This window comes from Amblyomma maculatum, chromosome 1 (genome assembly GCF_055883805.1).
Source record: "Amblyomma maculatum isolate TAMU_Amacu chromosome 1, ASM5588380v1, whole genome shotgun sequence".
In the NCBI taxonomy this organism is placed as follows: Eukaryota; Metazoa; Arthropoda; class Arachnida; order Ixodida; family Ixodidae; genus Amblyomma; species Amblyomma maculatum.
Window position 1 is genome coordinate 226,208,768 of NC_139344.1, and position 21,067 is coordinate 226,229,834.

The following is a 21,067-nucleotide window of genomic DNA, read 5'->3' on the forward strand; positions in this document are numbered from 1 at the left end:
TCTATTGACATTTTGGCATCACTAACTGACGACGGAACAGTCCTAAAGATTTTTAGATATGTAGACGATTTTTTAGCGATTTTAAACAGACATGACACAGGCCGCTATGAGGAGACTGCCATGAGAATATTAGAAATGTTTAAGCAACATGGAAAGGGGCTCTCATTCACATTTGAGCTTATTATAAATTACAGAAACCTCACAGGAAAGTTGCATCAATTGAAAAGCAATTTGCTGCCAGGTTCCTAGAGCCCCGCCGCGGTGGTGCAGTGGTAAGATGTCCAACTACTGTGCCGGAGTACCCGGGTCCGATCCAGACCACGGCGGCTGAGTTTCGATGGAGGCGAAACGCAGCCGCCGTGGTCGGGTTCGAGCCCGGGAGCTCCGGACAGTAGTCGGGCATCTTGCCACTGCACCACAAGATCCCTAGGTGGTCGAAATTACTCAGTAGCCCTCCACTACGGCTTCTCTTTTTTTCTACCCACTTTCACTTCCACCTTCCTCTCTTCCCTTACGGCACAGTTCAGGTGTCCACAGAAACAAGTGTGACAGGCACTGCGCCTTTCCCTTCCTGTGAACCACTTATTATTATTATCATTATTATTCCTAGACAGCATGACTGAACACGTTCGCCTTTTCTTTGCCATTCATGAACTGCTAGGGCCTCTTGACAATAATCGAGAGTACAAAGGGCAAGTTCGTTTTGGCAAAGACTGCTTCCACACGAGCACTTAATATAGCGATGAAATTCAGAACACCAACGACAAAATTTTCCCGCCAGAAAAAAAGAAAATGAATGCAATACACATAAATATAAAATTTTATCTATCTCTGATCGGGCTGATCTGGCTTGGTGACCTCCGCCAAGTGTTACTACGCTGCTGTCACCAACTGATTAGTGCGCCATGTAATTAATGTTAGCAATTTTATTTTGGCACTAGCTTCCGTACAGCCAGCTGCCATCTGCTCAATGGCACACACATCGGATGTCTCGTTTGCAGTGGTCAACCAACACGCTCCATCAGCCTTAGGCTTTAAGCATCTGCGCATCCAGCCAAGTCAGCACCGTTAGGGTGCTGTTTGTTCTTGTTTGTGATGTTTTCAAGAGTTGAGATTTGATTGGACTCTCAGACTTAATGGATGGGGCTAGTCAGAGTCAGAGTGGACTTTATATCATTGCCATCTCCACGATCCCACATAAAAAAAAAGGTTTAAGCAGTATAGTCTCATAAACACAACTTTAAAGTTTGGCCCACATTAGTGGAGTGTGCAGATTTTTTTGTGTACTACTGCAGAGTACATTTTTCGCTGATGGCCCACTTCAAGTAGCAGCTTTCGCCTCAAGTTTGGAGCATGATAAGAGAAACACATTGGCAGTTTAGAGCTCCAGGGAGCCCTCCAAAACTGCAGTGGGCCTGCAGATTTTCCATTCCGCTGTCTTACATGCAAGGTGTCATCTGCTAAGCTATCCGCATGTAAATACAAAACAGGGTGGCACTTAACGACAGCCGATGGTAGTGGCACCCGATGTGCGCAGGGTGCCTACTGCCACCACCATAAACATACAGAGAGCACCCTCTAACTCCAGCAGCCAATGCTTCGCAGTGCTGACCACCACACCATGCTGTTGAAGATTTGCGCTAAGCAAGCAGGTGGCAGTATTCACACCCAGTATAAATAATGGGGTCCCCAGCTCTTGTAAGGCTCTCGTCTTCACACTCTGCTGGGCCTTACGCGGCACAAGCAGCATACAGATTCCACAGTAAACAAAACACTGAACCATGCATTTTTGGCAAGGAATAAAATTTAAAAAATAAGCAAGTGTTCAGTGAATGTGGCACTACAGTAAAGCTCATATATATGCTTTGGGAAATGGTGAAATACTTGCAAATAAACACGCACTATAACACATTTCCTTATATACCATCCACAAAAACCACCCACATAGTTTTTAACCCATTCGCTGCCAAAGCCGGCGAATCGCCGGGGCTGCGCGCGGTGGCGGTATGACCAAAGCCGGCGAAACGACGGTCGCTTTTTATTTTGTGTTTTGTAAAGTTGTTAGTAGATGGCGCTGCTTGTAATTTTGCAAGAAAAATACTTGTTTGTTTGTGCAACAGGTGGCAGCACGTCCCAGTGCTAGAAATTGTTTTTTTTTTTCAAGTTTTTTTGTGTTTTGTTCACCGCTGACCCCTCCAAAAAATGGCGCACCGCAGAGCTCGACGCGGCCTTTCTGACGCGGAAACTCTGGACGTTCTCTTCGATAGTGATGGCGACGACATGTCTAACGATGATTATGACTCGTCTGAACCGTCATCCGAGGACATGTCCGAGGATGACAGCGACCCGGACAGTGGTTCTGAGCCAGAATCCCATGAAGACAGCCCGCGCGCATCGACGGCTAAGCGTCCAAAAATGGTTGAATGGATTTGGAAAGACAACGACAGTGCCGAAAAAGTAAGAAGAGCTCCATTTACGGGATCACCTGGGCTGAAAAGGCGCATGAATGGGGCCCTGACAAGCGCGAGTTCTCCTCTAGAATCCTTAAATGCTCTACTAAATAATGAGATCTGAGAATCGGTTTGCGCGTACACAAACGATTTTGCAAGAGAGACCCAGCTTTCAAAGCCAGACCCTGCGTGGTTCCCGACAACAACAGCAGAGGTGAAGCTCTACATTGCGCTATGTATCTTGATGAGTCAAGTAAAAAAAAAGCTCGATACACGCGTACTGGTCAGAAAGGAGTGTGATCAGTACCCCAATTTTTGGACAAGTAATGCCACGGAAGCGGTTTTGGCAGCTGTCAAAATATCTTCATTTTTGTAGTGCGGCAGCCACAAGCTCTGATGATAGGCTCCGTAAGCTTCGTCCAGTTATTGAGTATCTGCTGAAAGCTTTCGAAAGCGCGTACTCTGCTGAAGAAGGCCTTGCTGTTGATGAAAGTCTCATGAAATTCCGCGGATGCCTGCAATACGTGCAATTCAATCCATCCAAGCGTGCGCGTTTTGGGATCAAGTTTTATAAGCTGTGCGAGTCATCCAGTGGTTATTGCCTGAATTTTTCTATATACACCGGGCAAAACACGAAGTCAGATGCGACTTCTTCAATGTTGTGCAGTGAAGCTGTCGTCATTGACCTCGTTGGGGATAGGCTCGCTGACGGCCACACCATTTACTTGGACAACTGGTATTCGTCACCCAAACTTTCCTTGGCGATCAAAAATGGTGGCTCCAATGCTGTGGGAACGGTGCGACTGAACCGAAAAAACATGCCCAAACAGTTCAAAGGATTGCGTCTGAAGAAGGTCAGTGTGAGACCATGTTTTCTCATGGAATCATGGCGCTTCAGTGGCAGGACCGAAAACCTGTCACAGTGATTTCAACTTGCCACAGTGCGGCAGAAATCATTGAAACTGGAAAGAGACAGCACAAAGGTAACGAGCCTGTGCTAAAACCTAAAGTTATAGTGGAATATAACAAGGGAATAGGAGGCGTGGACCGTCAAGACCAGCAGCTGGCATCATTTCCCATTATGCGGCGGTATGCCAAAGGATATAAGAAGATATTTTTTTATATTCTTGACATAGCTGTCTACAACGCCTACGTTCTGCAAGCCAAGAAATGCGGGAAAAAAGGAAGCTACACTGACTGGAAAATCCGCCTTGCCGAGGAAATCATTGAGGAAACCGCAGCTCTCGGCTACTGCAGACGAGGGGTCCAGACAGCCGGCCCATCTCCCATGCGTCTGGAAGCAGCCGAGTGGGCTCATTTTCCAAGACAGATCCCGCCGAATCCAGTGAAACAAAACCCCTCAAGGCAATGCCAAGTGTGCAAAGTAAAAAAGAAGAAAAGTGAGAGCCGGTGGGAGTGCGAAAAGTGTGGAGTCGCGCTACACATGCCCGAATGCTTCAAGCTTTTTCACACAAAGAAAAACCTGTAAAACTCGACGCTAATGCAGACGGAGCTTGGGATTCTAGGTCGAATAAAGTTCTTTTCTTTTTCATGATCTCAGTTTTCGTTTTTACTCTAACGGCTTGCAACCGAAGCAGGAATGCGAGAGAAGAGCTCCTCAGCACGGAGCGCCGAAAATGGGCGGTACGGGAGGACGGGCCGCGCGCGCTTCACGCGGCAGCGAATGGGTTAAGGAAGCCATTGGTGCACGCACACACATTCAAAGCAGTTGCTTACTATGTACCGAGCAAAGCAGTATAATAGGCAGAACTTTCTTTTGTCGCTTAAATGCTCCGGCACATAGCATTGAAGTAAATCAAAAAGCATTAAAGTAAATCAAAGCAGAACATCTGCTCAAACAGCTTAACTATGACAAAAATGGAGCGAACAGAAGCACTACAGCAAAGTGACCAGTTGGAGAAGTTGGCAAATCAGCCTTTTTAAAATGTAGAGTGCAATAAACAAGGCACAAGAAGCAAAAGGCATACAAGAATGTCACAAGAGTTTACTACAGTTACTCTGAATTTCACGACACAACAAAATATTATGGAGGCATAGGCCTATGTTCATAAGGTTCAATGCATTTAATTTCTCTCAACAATGAAATGCTGCAATACTTCAGTCTTGCAACAACAAAGGTTTCTGAGGTAACATTTTACAAGTTGTCTTTATGTATAAGTCAAAACAGTAAAATAAAAAGCACTACCACTAATTTCACACCTTCAACATTTCAGATGCTTCCATGCTACCAACAAACGTATTTATAGGCCAGCCACCTTCGTTTCCATGTTGCTGATGGTTATGACTGTGCACAGCATGTTTGAAAAAAAAAAAACGCATTTACTCGCATATTAACCACTTTTTATTGTTATTAAAGAAAAGCTTGTATCAGTTCAGGGGGAGAGTTCATAACACCGGCTTCAATGATTTTGACATTTTTTTTAAAGATCATCATCAACAAAAGCATGCCGTCAGCTGCTATCATGTAGCTGGTTTCTAGAATTTATTAACTCAAAAAGCATTTGCTGTGAACATCCCACAATCTTAAGATTTTGTGGCAGCGGACAGCGCTAGCCAATTGTGGCGAGGCACCGAGCAAATCGTTGCCGCCTGCACTTTTATCAAGAGCTCAATGTTTTGGCGCTGTGCCAAATTCGCCAAATGACCAAGCACGTCATCTCCTCGCCCCACCAGGAGCCTTTCTCAAAAAATATACACACCATGATTTTATCAGTATGCAATACAGTCGCGCTGCCAAGTGCTGCACTGCGGACAGCTACAGTGACGGTACAAAACTGAGCGACGCGCCATTAAAGAAAAGGCAAATTTTCAATGTCAGAAGATGGAGGCTGGTTCATTATGCGAGTGGGTTCAATACATGAGTAAACACTGTACTTTTGGCGGGTGTTTCCTGGCAAACAGTAAAGGCAGGTGCCAATGATTGCCTTCTTAAAATAAAGTTTAATTTCTGCAGGTTCAGGTTTGTACTACAATTCATTCGTACAGTACCGTTTTTGCGATAATGAAATGTTTGTGAGAACGGAAAATTTCATTGCCGGAGAATTTGTTATTGCAACTATGAAATTAGAGCAGTGAAGAATGTAACTAGAGCACCTACCGGGAAGGTACTGTGGATACTTATTGTGCACAAGAGCTGTTAGATCTCCTCCATCATCCAAAATCATATTGAGAGGCTGGCCATCTGGGAAGACAAGAGTCTGAAAAAGAAAATAAATAAATAAAAGGAGTAAAAGCTCTTCATTTTTTGGCATAGTTACATTTCTAGGAGGGGTGGATGCTTTCTAGAAACATCTATCATTGGGGAAGGCAATACGCCAAAATTTGTCAGTTTGTTATGAAACATTCAAAATTACTCAACCTTTCCTTTCGTATCACACGTTTATTGAATCTTTTAAAAAGTAGCTGTCCCTTGACTAAGCACCATCTAAATAATGTGGTATGCAGACAGAAAAGTTTCACAATTTCTGGAAGTTAATATCAAGCAATACAGATCTGCCACTGATATGCACGACCAGGAATTCAATTTAAAAAAAAAAATAGCAAAAAATCAAAGGGAACTACCATGCCACCTGTACAAAACACTGATATAGATTGCATACATGTATGTGTATCTATTACCAGCATGTTATACGACATTTCCGTGCTATTAGGCTCAAAGTTCCCTCTTCAAAGTAAGGAAACGTGGCACCAGGACAAAAGGATTGCACTTGATACAAGGCAATGGGGCATTGAGAACAACTCCATCCAATTTTTGTTTCAAGAAAAAATAGACCCTGTGGCTCTTCCTGGGTGTGCCGTTTGTCCGACAGCAGAAGATGCATTTGTTGGAAAGAAAATTGGATTCACCAATTTTTTTGGTACAAACTTGCAACATCGACACTGAAAAGGACTCAGTGTTCACTGTTTTGAAGTGGACAGCAATGTGCACTTCACTGGATTGCATTTTTTTTTCCATACGTTTGATTCACACCAACTTGATGCACAGCAGTTTGTGAAATCGGCCAGTGAAAGTAAAACATTTTATTTCTCGACTTTTCTAGTTAATAAAAGCTATGTTTTCAGTAAAAGTAGCACATATGTAGATAGAATACTTCAATCTGCCCTCAGTGACAACATATGATGCCAATGTGACTTTTCTCACACCAGCAAGAGCTTAACACTGTTACAGGTTATTTTGGACAATATCGAACAAAGTTCATAAACGTGCTACACTGCACAGTGAGTTCAGCAAAAAAATAGTATACCACATGCAGTTTTTCAAACTGGGATTACAAACAACCCTACCTCAGATTTAAAATGAATTCCTTCTAATTATCTGGTGTTCTTTTGGTTAAATTGATATTTATGGGTTTTTCATCAGTTTATGTAGCTGACTGAAAAGATTCTCAAGCAAGAAGTCTCATAAAAGTTGTTGCAGAAGCTTTGCCAAAATAAAGAATAAAATAAGTAACACAAAGAATAAAAAGTTTAGACAAAACTGGTCAAGCAGAGCATGAAGGCAATGCTTCCCACAACTTCTAGCATTGGTGAAGCACTGTTTCACACAGACCACTAATGGCACCAAAGCTTCCACTATGCAACTGCAAGGCATTTCATGGCCTCAGTGAAATTATAAAAGAAAAGTGGCTAAGTGAGTCTGCCCAAAGGTCTGCACCAAAGCTGGTAGTACGCTACTGGACACACTGACCCATGCACAATGCAGAGAGGAACAGCACATCCATGCTAGCCGATGGCATAACTTCTACTCCTAGCTTGCACTAGTTGGAAGTGCACTATTATAGCCGCAGCCTAAGAAAACTTTCCTGGTTATGCATTTAATAGTATTACAGCCCTATGCCAGTGTCATCGTGAAGAAGAGGTTCATACAGGCCCTGAAATGTTAAAAAATGACAGGTGCTTTAGTGTGGCTAGGCCAAAAGCAAACTGGGTGCGCTAGCATTTTGTTTGGTTTTTACTCTATTTCAGTTCGAGGGTTGGTTTTCAAGTTCAAGCAGACGTCGGACAAAGATTTGGTTTGGTTTGTGGGGGTTTAACGTCCCAAAGCAACTCAGGCTATGAGAAACGCCGTAGTGGAGAACTCCAGAAATTTCGACCATCCGGGGTTCTTTAACGTGCACCGACATCGCACAGCACACGGGCGCCTTGCTTTTTGCCTCCATCAAAAAGCGGCTGCCGAGGCCAGGATTCGATCCTGCATCCTTGGGAACAGTAGTCAAGCGCCGTAACCACTGCGCCACCCCGGCGGGGCAAAAGATTTGTAAAATCTGTGAAATGGTGGCCATAATTAAGGTCACACACTATAAAATTTTGGGGCCGCTAAATGCACCTCAAAAGGGCAATGTGATTGAGGTGTGTTTGATATCCACTATGAACAGATGAAAGTTGATGCAAACATGACATGCCAAGTTGGTTTGTTTGCACCACCATGGGGTCAAAACCAAATCACAGGCAGAATGTTTTATTTCGGTTGCTTCGTTTACTTTAGCCCCAACTGATGTCTGCCAACTACCACCTGCCAGAGGCCAAGGACAGGACAAACATCAGCGAAATCTGAGAGTGTAGGTTCTGCCAACTACCGGAAAAACAAACATCGATAAATGCAGGATGTAGTGCTAGTGCACCAATACAGTCGTTCGCAGATATGTCGATCTGGAAAGGGATCACAAGACAGTTTGCATATAGATAATTTGATAACGAAATATGCTAATAGATGAACTTCTCTGCAGCCCAGGACTATGAAGATGGTGCACCCATGCTAATGGCATACTTCCTGCAGTGACGTGTTTGCCTGCAAATTAGGTGGGGACTACAGTAGTGCCACAACACCCTGGTGAGAGATCATAGAATCTCTCGACAGCGATTGAGCAGCAGTTGCACAACTCCTTAGAGTTCAATCACAATTGAGAAGCTTGAAGGTTTTCAACTCAACAGCTTTCACAAATGGGCATGTAACAGGGATGTAAGTTGCGTTTTGTATAGATTTTGCTTTGCCACATCTTGCCATGCTTAGCTAAGTCTTGCTTTGTTTATCGTCTACTTCTCTCACAATACTGTTGCCAACAAAACTACTACTACAGTAGAACGCCATTATAGCAAACCCGGATATTGTAAAGTGAAACTGCAGTCCCAGTTTGTCTTCCACAGACCTTATACATACATTTTTTTCTGCAAACAGAAAACAGTACAGTTTACAGAGAACTATTTATAGTACTGTGTGCAGTAAAGGCATTTTTAATGAAACCTGGATATGGTAAAGTGCGTCTTGCCACACCAATGTACTTCCCATGAAATGACATTGCAGCACACATGCAGCCTAGGATCGAGAGGCAAATTTTTTGGAGAAAAGCAAATGACAATATAACAATGCTTTCTTTTTTTTAGATGGCTTAACCATCAGGCTCATGAGCTTTGAGAAGAAGCCAGCTTTGAGAGGGTCGTGGAGCCGTGAGGCAAAGCATGGAGCACGCAAGAGGGGCGAAGGCTGGGACGGGGACGCAACGCAGTGACTGAGAAAATTGAAGGGTGTCAAAGTGCAGTGTGAAGAGGAGGAAAAGGGAGAAACAGTCAAACATTCGCAGTGTTGGACAGCGCAAAGCATGAGGTAGCAGTGCCAAGAAGTGGAGGTGCAATGGCACGGTGTGTGTGTGGTTCTCACGCGCCTGATTGTGTCACGTGCATATCCCTACTATTATTTCCTTTTAAATGACACCGAGACAGTGGAGGACAATGCTCATGAAAAGATGCGGTTTTTCACATGAAATGAAAGTCGCATTGTACTCAGCCATGCTGTGTTCATGCTGAGAAAATAAAACGGTAATTCCACAAGGTGTAAATGAAATCAAACACCTGATAATAAAAAAAAAATCTGATAAATTAGAAAAAAATAAGAGAAAGTCATATAAGGACGTGATAAGAGAAGGATGTTTCTTTCATAAACCAACAGTCTCAGTAGGTAACCTCAGTAGTAACAGTCTCAGGTAACAGTCTCAGTAGTAGGATGTTTCATAAACAGTCTCAGTAGGTAGCCACTCGTAACATAAAACATGCAGGGTCATGTCATCACTACAACTGATACAGTAAAACCCTGTTAAAGATTTTTGCCAGTCCAGTCGAAGTGATTTTACTATAGAGGGGTTCTACTGTAGCAGCAGCAGCACAGCAACCACGAAGTGAATGGTTTTGGTTTATGAGGTTTAAAGTCCCAAAGCGACTCAGGCTATGAGAAATGCTGTAGTGGAGGGCTCTGGAAATTTCGATCATCTTTCGATCGCACAGCACAAAGGCGCCTAGCTTTTCGCCTACATCGAAAAATGGCCGCCGCTACCAGGATTCAATCCTGTATCCTTGGCCACAGTAGTCGAGCGCCCTAACTGCTGCACCACCTGGTGGGACCGAAATGAATGGCTAGGTGAGGAATTGAAGCGCACTTTATGAAGACTACAACATACAAAGCGCAATGTGAAAGACTGGCACATGAAGAAACCAGCTACCAAGATGACACAGTGGTCTAAAGGCAGTGGAGCTGACCTCTCTGCCTCAGTCTGAATTTGAAAACCACTAACGGCTTTTTTCTTTTTTTCCAGCAGCCATTTGGAGTTCACAACGACCTTGGCGAAATCCAAGAATGCAGGCAGCAACAACACCTTTACAATAAAATGATGTGCTAGCGAATGATGTTTTGCACTAAGAAACGTTTTTATGGTTCTTATTACGAAGCTATGATCCTCCAAAAAAACATGTAAGCTGCTTAATAAGGTAATAAGACTGAATTCTCCTCCTGCATCACCCTGGTTCTACATGCACAGTGTGTGCCTCACATATGTCTGGCCACAAGATGGCAGCGGATCACACGTGACAGCAGACGTCCGAGGCAGAGCAAAGAAGACTGAAAGTTTACTAGATGCACTGCTTACCTGTTCAATGCACCAGATGTACTCTTCCTCAGTTTCCCCTTTCCAGGCATATACAGCAACACCACGCTTAGCCATAGCTGCTGCAGCATGGTCTTGAGTGGAAAAAATGTTGCAGCTTGACCACTGAACCTGAACAGAAATGAACAAAATGAAACAACACTAAACAATTGAAGCAAGGTGCAACAGACAGCTTCCACCTAATTAACTAGCTCGAGCACTGAGAGGCAGCCAAATTAACCTTTGTTTGTCCACTTCTCAAAGAGCATGCCCGACATGAAGCAGCCTTGCAAAATACTCTATATCCCTACTGCTTTCTTCCCCAAGACGACAACACTTAAAGGGCCACTGTCCAGCGTATGACGTTTTAAGCAAAGGAGCTCAATGCTTCTATCATGTACCGGAGATAGTCGTGCGAAATGCTATAGTGACACGCGCGCCGCAAAAGCAACGAAAATACAAATCAAAGCTTTCTCACGCTCTCCTTAGGGAAACCAGTTTCCCCGTTCCCTGTGTTGGCCCGTCGAGCTGCAGCTATGACGTATTTGTCGAACAAGACGTCCTTTGGTCCGTCTCGCTGTCTGAGCGTGAAGGATGGGTGTCTACTGCTAGATGCGCACTTTTCCCTCGCCACAGCCGGACTGAATCCAGCGGCGCGCACTCCCTCGCCCGTTTTTTTCTTTTTTTCGCGCACGTGGAGTGCCACGCCCCAACTCCCGCCAAACGCGGAGGAGGAAGGGGAATTTGCCTTGCGGAGGCTAGACGACTGAGCAGGAAAGTGAAAAACCTTCGCGAGGGAACGGGAGGAGAGAAACACGACAAAATCATATGATTGCGGTGGCTGTAACTGCGTTATTAGTTACTCTTTTCGAAAACATTTTGCGGCCTTGCGTTCTGGGGGCGAAGTCTCACAGTCATCGGGGAAAAAATATTTTCGACCGGAGGGTGGACAGTGAGCCTTTAAAAGCTATCATCGGACACAACTTTAGGTTGCAGTGAAGCTGAACTCGAATTCAGACCTGTACATACCAACAGTCGCAAAAGAGACTGCAGTCCCTTAGGACTGTCTGACAAGTGAGAAACAGCATCTTAGACATTGAGGACGAATTGCAGTTAGCCTGTACAGACAACTATATTCCAATGACCAGAGACGTCTTTTTCACTGAGAACAAAGCTTTGACATGCTAGATAGGCAAAAACAAAATGAAATAGATGTCTTCATTGGCTGTTTTCGCAAGCAAACTGTGATGCATTAACAGTATTTTCCCTGTGAACTCCAGTGGCTAGCTGTTCATTTCCAAACACCCAGTCCTCAATTTGAAAACAGGAGTTTGAATCGGATGGTGCGAAAACATATTAATGAAATTTTCTCGGCAATAAATGTTTTTCACAGCTACACAGCTAGACAAACATCAACACAGTCCAAAAGAGCCAGAGAATAAATCTTTACTATCAATAAAAATAAATTAATGGAGTTGCACTCGGTGCCACTTCAAGTTGTGACATGTCACACAGCACCATTTCTTAATGAACTTCAACACTGAAGTTTTAAAATAAGATCAACAAAGGTTGTGGACAATTTAAAGTGAATGTTGTTTGTCAAATTTGTATATTTCATATAAAACAGCTCAACAACACTCTCCTGTCAAGCAATGTGCTAAGACATGGTAGAAGTGATTATTTTTTAACAAAAAATTACAGGGGACATTTACGATGTGATAGTGTAGGCTACCAGTCCACATATGAAGCCCCACTTTCACCAAGCCTATGAATGTGCCTGTGTGGCCGAAGGGTAAGATGGATGCAACGGTCCTTGCAGATAGATTCAGATATCACCCTCCCATAAGAAAGGAGAAGCCTAAGTTAGCAGCTCCTGCCAAAAGTAACGTCGGGCATCTCCAAGTCCAGTCAGTGTGCGGCCACGTCAGCCGCCAGCTGCTGCCTGCCAGCGCCATGCTCGTGTGATTTTTCGCTCGCAACGCCAACACCGGAGTTTCGGTGAACTGAACCTTTAACACGCTCTCGCGTTAATACAAAAGTTGCATGTCAGCTACAGCAATTGCTCTTTATTTCTAAGACACCTGGCCTGCAGCCAGTAGAGATAGAAGGAATAGCGGTGGTAAGAGGTGAAATCAAATTAACAAAGGAAATATAGAAAAATTAAGCAGAACTGGAACAACCGCTTATGTATAGGTTTCCTGCCAGAGCATTTTGAAAATGGTATTTCACACTGAAGTGCACTGCCTTTGCCAACTTCCACTCTGGGAAGGTAATCCAAATTCAGATGCAGATACTGAAATGAAATACAAGTGCACACAATCTGCAAAGACTGTCGAAAAGTTATTTCATCCCAGTCTTCCATTGCCTCAAGAGATAGTCAACACAAGTTATTAAAAAAATTTCACAGCAGTTGCACGAGTGCATTGGTGCATGGCGAAAACATGGGCACGCTGACTGTCCTTGAAACACTTACCTCAGCTCCAAGCTCAAGCAAAGTCTCAATGAGCACTGCTGTCTGAATGGTCATATGAAGGCAGCCAGCAATTCGAGCACCCTTCAGTGGCTTTGAAGGGCCATATTTGCGGCGCAGTGTCATCAGTCCAGGCATTTCATTTTCAGCTATGATGATTTCTTTGCGACCAAAATCAGCCAACTTGATGTCAGCTGCAAAAAAAAAAAAAAAGAGGAAACTTTTGTTACTGCTTCCCTTCCTTTCTTCTTTTAATGAGGGGGAGGAGAAATAAACTCTCTACTGCTTGTCTTGCTCCCCCTCGTCTTTTGGCTCTTCTTGACTGCTCATTTTTTGGCTCTTCTTGATTGCTCAATGCTAGCTCAAAGCATTCTCCCTTCTTCCATAACAGGACAAGAGTTTACAGCTGTTCCTAGGTTCAATAAACACAACATTTCCAAATACTTCGCCTTCTATTAAAGGAAATGTTAAACAGCTTAACTGTTTTAAGTAAAAGCTTAACTGCTAAAATTGTTCCCAGAAAAAAAGCTACTTAAGAGGCTAGCAACTAACCAGATAAAAGGACAATTAATATGCACATGTCATGTTTTCCAACTAAAGTATTAGAAACACAATCAAATGTGCAATTGTCACATGAATGTACTGCATTCCCTAAATAAACTGCCTGAATGCTCATATTGAAAAGTTTCTAGTGTAATAAAATTTGGAAATATTAAACAAAAAAGAAATTTAACTAATCAATCTGCTAAGCATTCACTGAACATGCCATCTAGACAAGCCATATCAAAAATAAATAAAAGATGGTAACACATGTGAAAGCTTCTGCGCACGGATGGAAGTTGGATATGCCGAGGTGCAATGAACAGTGCTACAGTGTTGCTATCTGTATGCAGGGCAAATGGCAGCAGCTATAGCTACAGGGTTCTCTCTTCCCACGAGAAATTTCAAAAGTTTGAATCTGCTTTGCTTCGTTGGTTTTGTTTTCGTCCGAACTCGGCATATGCAAACCACAAAATTCTTGGTTGGGTTTGGCCATGTGAATTAGTGCTTTTACAATAAACTTAACCAGGGATTAACCTGGTTACACCAACGATACCATATGAAAGCAATGTCTGAATTACCCGTGCCAGGACATGTGGATTATGACATCGTGATCTGGCGGGCCAATTAGGTCAGACATAACAACCATTGACAAGATTGTTGCTTGTCTCTGGCCTCTGCATGAGTGCTTTCGCACGAATATGACATGTGCTGTCTTAGCCAAAGGCAGCCAGGCATGAAAGTTTGCTTCTCAGTCATACAGTGCAGCCCTTGCATCACCCCAAAGTCCGAAAGGAGTTGAAAGTCGAGAATAAAGATCCTCCTTACCTTACCCAGCTTACAAAACAAACCCCGTTGCCTGGCTATGCTTGGCAAATATGGTAGTAAAGCTACAAACTTTTTCCATTTGCAATGCAACAAAAGTATGACTCAGTTCCAGCAAAGACTGCCTCAATGTTTAGAGGTAAATGAAACGAAAAAAACAATATAGTCACCCTCTACAGACCTACCTTACAGTGCACTTACGCCAAGCCTAATACAACAACTTGGACAACTATATATGACAGCACAGCCAAAGAAACATTGCTTTGAATGTTGCCATTGAGTAAATGGAAAATATTGGTGCAGAATTAAAATTGAAGCATAGTATTAAGAAATTCACACTACTGGTGTGTTCTATATAAATGAATTAAAAAGGCCACAAAGCTAGAAAATGTTTAGTACACAGATTAATGGTCGCACATGAATTTCTTAAAATTACCTGAGTATTACCACCAAGTGTCCTGACTGCCCACTCCCAAAGTTGTTGTATACAAACCATGCTTGAATGAGCAAAACTATGCTAATTATAAAGCTGCAAGAAACATCATGATATGCTTAGTTTATCACGTGGTTCCTATACTGTAATGCTTAGTATTCTGCACGTTTCAGAAGTTCTTGCTGTCCATATTATAGACCCTTTTGCAAGAACCACGTAAGTCACCTTTCCTGCAAAGCAAGGCCCTCTCCAACATGGTGAGGCAGGCCATTCTAACGGTAAAAGTTGGGTGCAGCACTGAAGAGTACTTGGCACTGCTACATTCACCCTTCCTTCACAATTACAATGAGCCTAGGAGTACTGCACCTGTGAAGTAATGGCTTGACAGAGCTGTGCTCAGCCCATGATCACTGGTTCAGATCCCACCAGTGTCATGTGGCTATTTTTTCTTTGTGTCAAATCAATTACCTCCATGATTACATTATTACTTCACTTCGATCAATACCACGGAAAAAAACTCCCCTATGCTCTTCTTGGCGTTGGTGGCTATTGGCTCCCTTCATCGTGCCATCCCATAGCAAGTCCCTCATTTCCATTTCCCTACATTTGTTTGCTGACACAGCAACACGGGGCAGAGTGTGCAGGAAAAGTGCATGGTATTACCGTGATAATATGTATAGCTCCAGTACCACACCCAACATTGTGCAGAGAAGCTGGCATTAGGAGTTTTGTAGAGAGTTGGTATATCTCACACAAGCAATAGCTTCACAAAAAAGTGAAGCTATTGCTGAGCTATGCCGTGCAATGAAATTGAAGGAAACTGACATGTAATCAGACATCCTGGGAAAAAGTGCAGCTGGTCCGAGATGCATGCACAGCACGAAAACGAGGTATTGTTGGTCGCCAGCCAGTATGTTGGAGCAAGAGGAAATTGCACAGCAAAATGAGAGGACAGTGCACCAAGCAGAATAAAAAGCAACTAAACAAAGAAAAATATATGAGAAATGAGAACACATGCTGTTCTCGTTCAGCTCCAAGAAATAAAAATAAAGCCAAACATCAGGTCCTGATAGGGACACACTATGAAGAGCAAAATGTGGAAAAGCTATTTTCTCGTATACACCCGTCGCAAACACAGAATGAGTCTTTCCAAACACTGCTGTGCTCGGGCTATTAAAGTGCAGCTCACTGTCTGAACCAGCACCTGCTCTAGGGATAATAGATTTCCAGTACATCAGTAAGAGAAAAGAAAGCAGCGGATATGAAACATTCCATGCTTGGGCTTCAATTCACTAAAAAACAACAGAACATGTACAGATGTCACACTGTTATGTCAGACCAGACTGTTGAAGTGCAGAACTGTAGTAAAGCCCATATAACAATTAAAATGATATCTGCATTAAAGCTAGCCTGCCCATTTTCCAGTTGCTCTTCTCGAATACCACTTTTGGAAAATATTCTCGTTGAACCAAAGCACAGCCAGCACAACTGCAAAGAAAACATGAAGCATATTTTTTTTTTCTTTTAGACCTCCATCTTTTTTCTAAATCAGCAGCACACACAAAAAAACGATTCAGTAAGGTGGGACCAAAACCTTGCAAAGCTACAAGCACTATTTCTAGATAATTGCTTAAGAGCAAAATAATAAGGAACAGCAATTTCATTACACAAAATAAGCAACAAGTAGACAAGTCAGAGAAGTCACTGTGTGATATACTAATTAACATCTCATGATTCTTGCCTTAAAAAATTAAGCCACAAACTTCAGTTCAAGCTGCCAATACAAGTTGGCTTTCATACAAGTGGGAATTGGAGACTAAAGGGAAAAGCAGCATAAAAATATTTCCTTTATTTCCTTGATGGGTGTCTCAAATGCAGCTGGAACGGAACTGCCAGAGCATTGTACACTCATCTGCAATCGCACAGTTCAGCCTGAACATGCCCCTAGGTGCAGCCTAACAACTGTTGAAAGCCATAAAAATAAAAAAAAAATAATAAAAGCAGAATAGGATGCATTTCCTGGGTAAGGACTTCTACCCCAAAAAAGCGTATGAACGGATGTGCAGTCTCCACGTGGCAACTGCACTTTTGCAGAATGCTTTGCCTCGTCACACACATCCGCTGACTGGAAAAAAAAAAATGCACAGGGCATTCTGTTCGATGTGTCTCTTTGAAAAAACGAACAAAAACACAAATTTGAAAATGCTGAAGCTCTTATTAAAGTGCAACACACTGACCTTGTTAAATGAATCACAGAGTAATAACTATGCTTAAATTTCCTTTCAGAAGTGCATACAATAAACCTTACAAGCCTGATTACAGGATATTAAATATTGATTTTTCCATATTATGGTTAGCATGTTATCAAATAATAAACTATGTTTGCATTTACCACATATTATTAATTTCACGGGTTAGATGTTTAAACTTCAACTGTCAAGGCTCTTCAACACTGGCAAGGCTGCTGTAGGGTATATCATGTCTTCGATTGAGATGAAAAGCAACATCAATTAGCTTTTTATTTAAGACATTGTTTTAAGAACATGAAATGCAGCCAGAAAAATAAGACAGCTAGATGTAGGCACACATCCTGTCTTCTCAGTCCACTTTCTAGCATTGCTGCCATTCTTGTTTCTCGAATAACAAACCGAGAAACCAACAACAGAAACTGCCCTGATAAGATTACCCATTTTAGGCAGTAGCAAAGAAGCCAATGGATTTTCCCACTGACTACTGCCTTTCATGGTTAACTGAGCTAGACACGTTTTCGGTTTGCTTGTCTTTTTGTACTCGGGGAAACTACCGCAGTGCCCATTTTCCAAACGGAAGCTGAAGCCCCTCACTCCCTCCCGCAAACGCGCGTGCACACCCTGCATACACACCTATCTCATAATCCAAGCCGGACTGAATCACATGACCACAGAAAAATTCTCAACAGCAGTTCGCTATCCGGCCCACATATCCAAGATCCACCTGGTTAACGCTGACATTGCTACGAAGCTCGTAGAGCAAACAATTGAATTGACGGGTGGAATAATCTCAGGTCTCGCCAAAAACGAAAAAAAAAAAAAAAAACATTATCATCCATTTGAAGCCCTCTTGCGTCCTCCGGACAGCAAGTACTTGAAAGCTATTATCTCGTCTAGACACCTGCTGATGGAGGGGGGGGGGGGGGGGGGGGGGGGGGGGGGCAGCACGGACTCATTCGAAATCCCTGTGCGACGCATGCTGTCCAACCTAAACGCTTAATAACTGATCAAACTATACTGAACAAACTCAGGATTTCTGATAGCGGATCTCGCTATGATAGGAAGGCACTTATCCGAATGCAGTGATCAGGCTCTCAACAAATTACACTAATTTCCTTGCGTGTTTAGCAAAGATGTTGCCACAAAATGACCCGCTTCTTTACTGCCCTTCAAATCCCACAAACCAAATTGAAAATTTGGCGCGCATTAGAAAGTTTTTTGGGAAAAAAAAAGTAGCTGCACTTTTCAAAACGCATTTAGTCGTGCCGTTAGCAAAATACAAATCCTTCACAGTTTTCCTCATTCAAGCGCATAAGACCAAAACGTAGTTGCGCGCGAATCACGCGACCGTGCTGCGCAGTGCTCCAACGCCGGCCGCAACATCGTTCGCAACGAACACGTGCTCGACTACTACTACTACTGACGTTCACTTGTATTCGGCAATGAATTCGTGCTCTGTTAAGTTATGCAGATTCTGTGCGCATAACGAAATATTTCATGTTAGTTGATAAGAGGTTTTCAATTGCCGTCTGAATTATGCAGCCTGCACAGCAAAACAAGCATCATATAGTACACAGTGGGAAACCGGATTTTCATACGATTTTCGACTTCGCACGCCAAAAATCGTAGACCGCTTGCGACAGCCACACGTCAACTACAGTCTCCCTACTCTCTTTTCAGAATGCGAACCTAATGAAACCGAATGAAATTTACACCAAAGCAGCCTTTCATGACGCCGGCGAAAACGAATTATATACACGAATTTGCTCACCTATTTTGTACGCTGGCTTGCTTGCCGACATCGTGGGAGCTTAGACTGTAGCAGGCGAACGGCCACCGACGAAGAGTACGGGATGCGTGCGACGAATGAACTTTTATACTGCTGGAGCAGACCGGCCGCAAATGCGCATACAAAGGAAAAAACGCGGGAGCTGTGTAGACCCCCTTTCTGCTTTTCACGTGCTTCTGCCTCCGTTCCCCTACCGTGGTGGCGTGGTTAGCGTGGTGAGTGAAAAGTTTCCCTCACAAGCAGGAAAGCTGCTCCTTCCGCACTACTGACGATGGCGCCACAAGACGGCTAATAATAGCTAATAATGGTTACAATGTTACATGCATTTAGCCATGCATGGGGCCCCGCATAGACATGGGGTTCCAGAACGCGAGCATTTCATTTAAATAAAGATGTCTTTCTCTAGTTAGAGGTTTCAAGTAACGGAGTTCCCCCGACATTCATGTTTCTCTCAATGATAGATGGCAAACTACAAGTTTGAGGAAGACAAGGTGGAGTAAAAAAAATAATTCCTTCACTGCACGTACCGCTGAAAACAGAAAACAAGAATGTTAGCGCGCGCGCATGTGCGTGCGTGCGTGCGTGCGTGCGTGCGTGCGTGCGTGTGTGTGTGTGTGTGTGTGTGTGTGTGTGTGTGTGTGTGTGTGTGTGTGTGTGTGTGTGTGTGTGTGTGTGTGTGTGTGTGTGTGTGTGTGTGTGTGTGTGTGTGTGTGTGTGTGTTATTCTGTATATGGAAGTGGGATGGGGAGATGAATGAACGGCCCGGGGCTCTGACGGAAGGCTTTGCTTCACGCGCCGTTTATAGGGAAATGGGGATGTGCCGTATGTTATTTAATTTGACAACAACAATAACAACCATTTTCGGTAAGCACTGAAGCAGCAGTGATGGCAGCGGTTATAGGAGGAGAGATTATTTGCAGCCACGCGAAGATGCGCTAGGATATTCGTCGCAGTGAGAGGGAAAAAAAGGTTTTATTCCATGTCAAGACCATAAATGCTCTTTCGTAGAGGAATGGAGCTATATGAACCAAAGCTGGATAATGGGAAAGCATAACGTACCGATTTGGTCTGGTTTATGGGATTTAACGTCTGACTCAAGCTATGAGAGACGCCGTACAGTGGAGGGCTCCGGAAATTTCGACCACCTGTGGTTCTTTAACGTGCACTGACATCGCACAGCACACGGGCGCCTTGCTTTTCCTGCGTCGAAAAGCGACCGCCGTGGCTGGGATTCGATCCTGCAGTTCTGTAGCCAAATGCAATGGCAACGCGCATGTATGCAGGCAGCTCCATATGCTTCTGCACCGCGTGTAGCTATAGCGCTATGGCTAGATCATTTGACAAAAATGTCGCCGTGTTTACAAACTAAGGGGGCGCTCGCGGCGCCGCAGCCGATTGGGGGTGAAAAATAGGGTTAGCGTCCATAGGATAACATGGAATCGAAATATTCCAAAGCAGTTTTCTAATTTCACGGGGCACCTGTGATGTCGTTATTCGGTACAAAGCAACTAAGGACATCCTACAACAGATCATCAAAATATAAAATCTCATTTCCGAGGCGAAGTATTTTTAAAATACCACAAAACACGTGGGGGTGCGAGTTGGGAGGGCGACCCGTAGAAATACATGTAAACACAACTTACCGGAACATTTTTCTCATTTCGCAGAGCATCAGAAGTGGTGGCCGGTCGTTAAACGTTGACTAGCGCTTTGAACAACCCAGGTGGAAATTTTCTGCTGGTTTCTTGCTGGAAGCTGCTGGTTTGTGCTGGAACCAGCAGGTAGCCTGCTGGATTTTTGCTGGTTGTACTGGTTCCAGCAGGGTGCTTGCTGGTTTTCCACTGGTCCCAGCAGGCGGCCTGCTGGTTTTCCACTGGCCCCAGCAAGCGACCTGCTGGCTGTGCTGGTTCCAGCAGTGAGCGTCTGCTGGTCTCAACAGGCAACCTGCTGGCTTTGCTGGTTCCAGCAGGATGCTTGCTGATTTTCGTTGCTGGTTTTAGAATTTTGCTGGTTCCCTCCTGGAATATATGCTACTGGAACCAGCAAGTAACCCACCTAAGTTTACAAACGCATGTAATGGAGTTCATTTACGCACGTGAGAACTTGTTGCATTACCCTATCGCGAGCTCATTCATTCTACAAAAACGTAGCACGGAAAGTATATACCCGTTTTTACACCATGTTTCTGCTCCGTGATCAAAATATCACCGTAGCTGCGAAAGACACCTTTTTAAAGAAGCTATGCTTTTTTTTTTTCGGCCGGTAGCCGCAGTGTTATACTGCTATGAGCTATTGCAAACATCAAAGATGCAAAAAATGTTATCTGATCTTTACGAATTTGTTTATCACGGCGTAATGCACGAGGCTGTTACTGCTGTCA

At 43.6% G+C, this 21,067-nt stretch overlaps 1 protein-coding gene across 1 annotated transcript in view; it reads right to left on the reverse strand.

Moving 5' to 3' along the window:
• Ahcy (adenosylhomocysteinase) overlaps nt 1-18,902 on the reverse strand; it is a 36,905-nt gene extending 18,003 nt beyond the window's left edge. Inside the window, exons 1-4 of the mRNA XM_084590440.1 lie at nt 18,670-18,902; nt 12,855-13,045; nt 10,385-10,513; nt 5,569-5,668 (exon numbers count right to left, since the gene is read on the reverse strand). Coding sequence (XP_084446566.1) covers nt 5,569-5,668; nt 10,385-10,513; nt 12,855-13,045; nt 18,670-18,700 — 451 coding nt within the window. The 5' untranslated portion in view covers nt 18,701-18,902. The remainder of the gene's footprint in view (nt 1-5,568; nt 5,669-10,384; nt 10,514-12,854; nt 13,046-18,669) is intronic.
• Between the last annotated feature and the right edge of the window lie 2,165 nt (nt 18,903-21,067).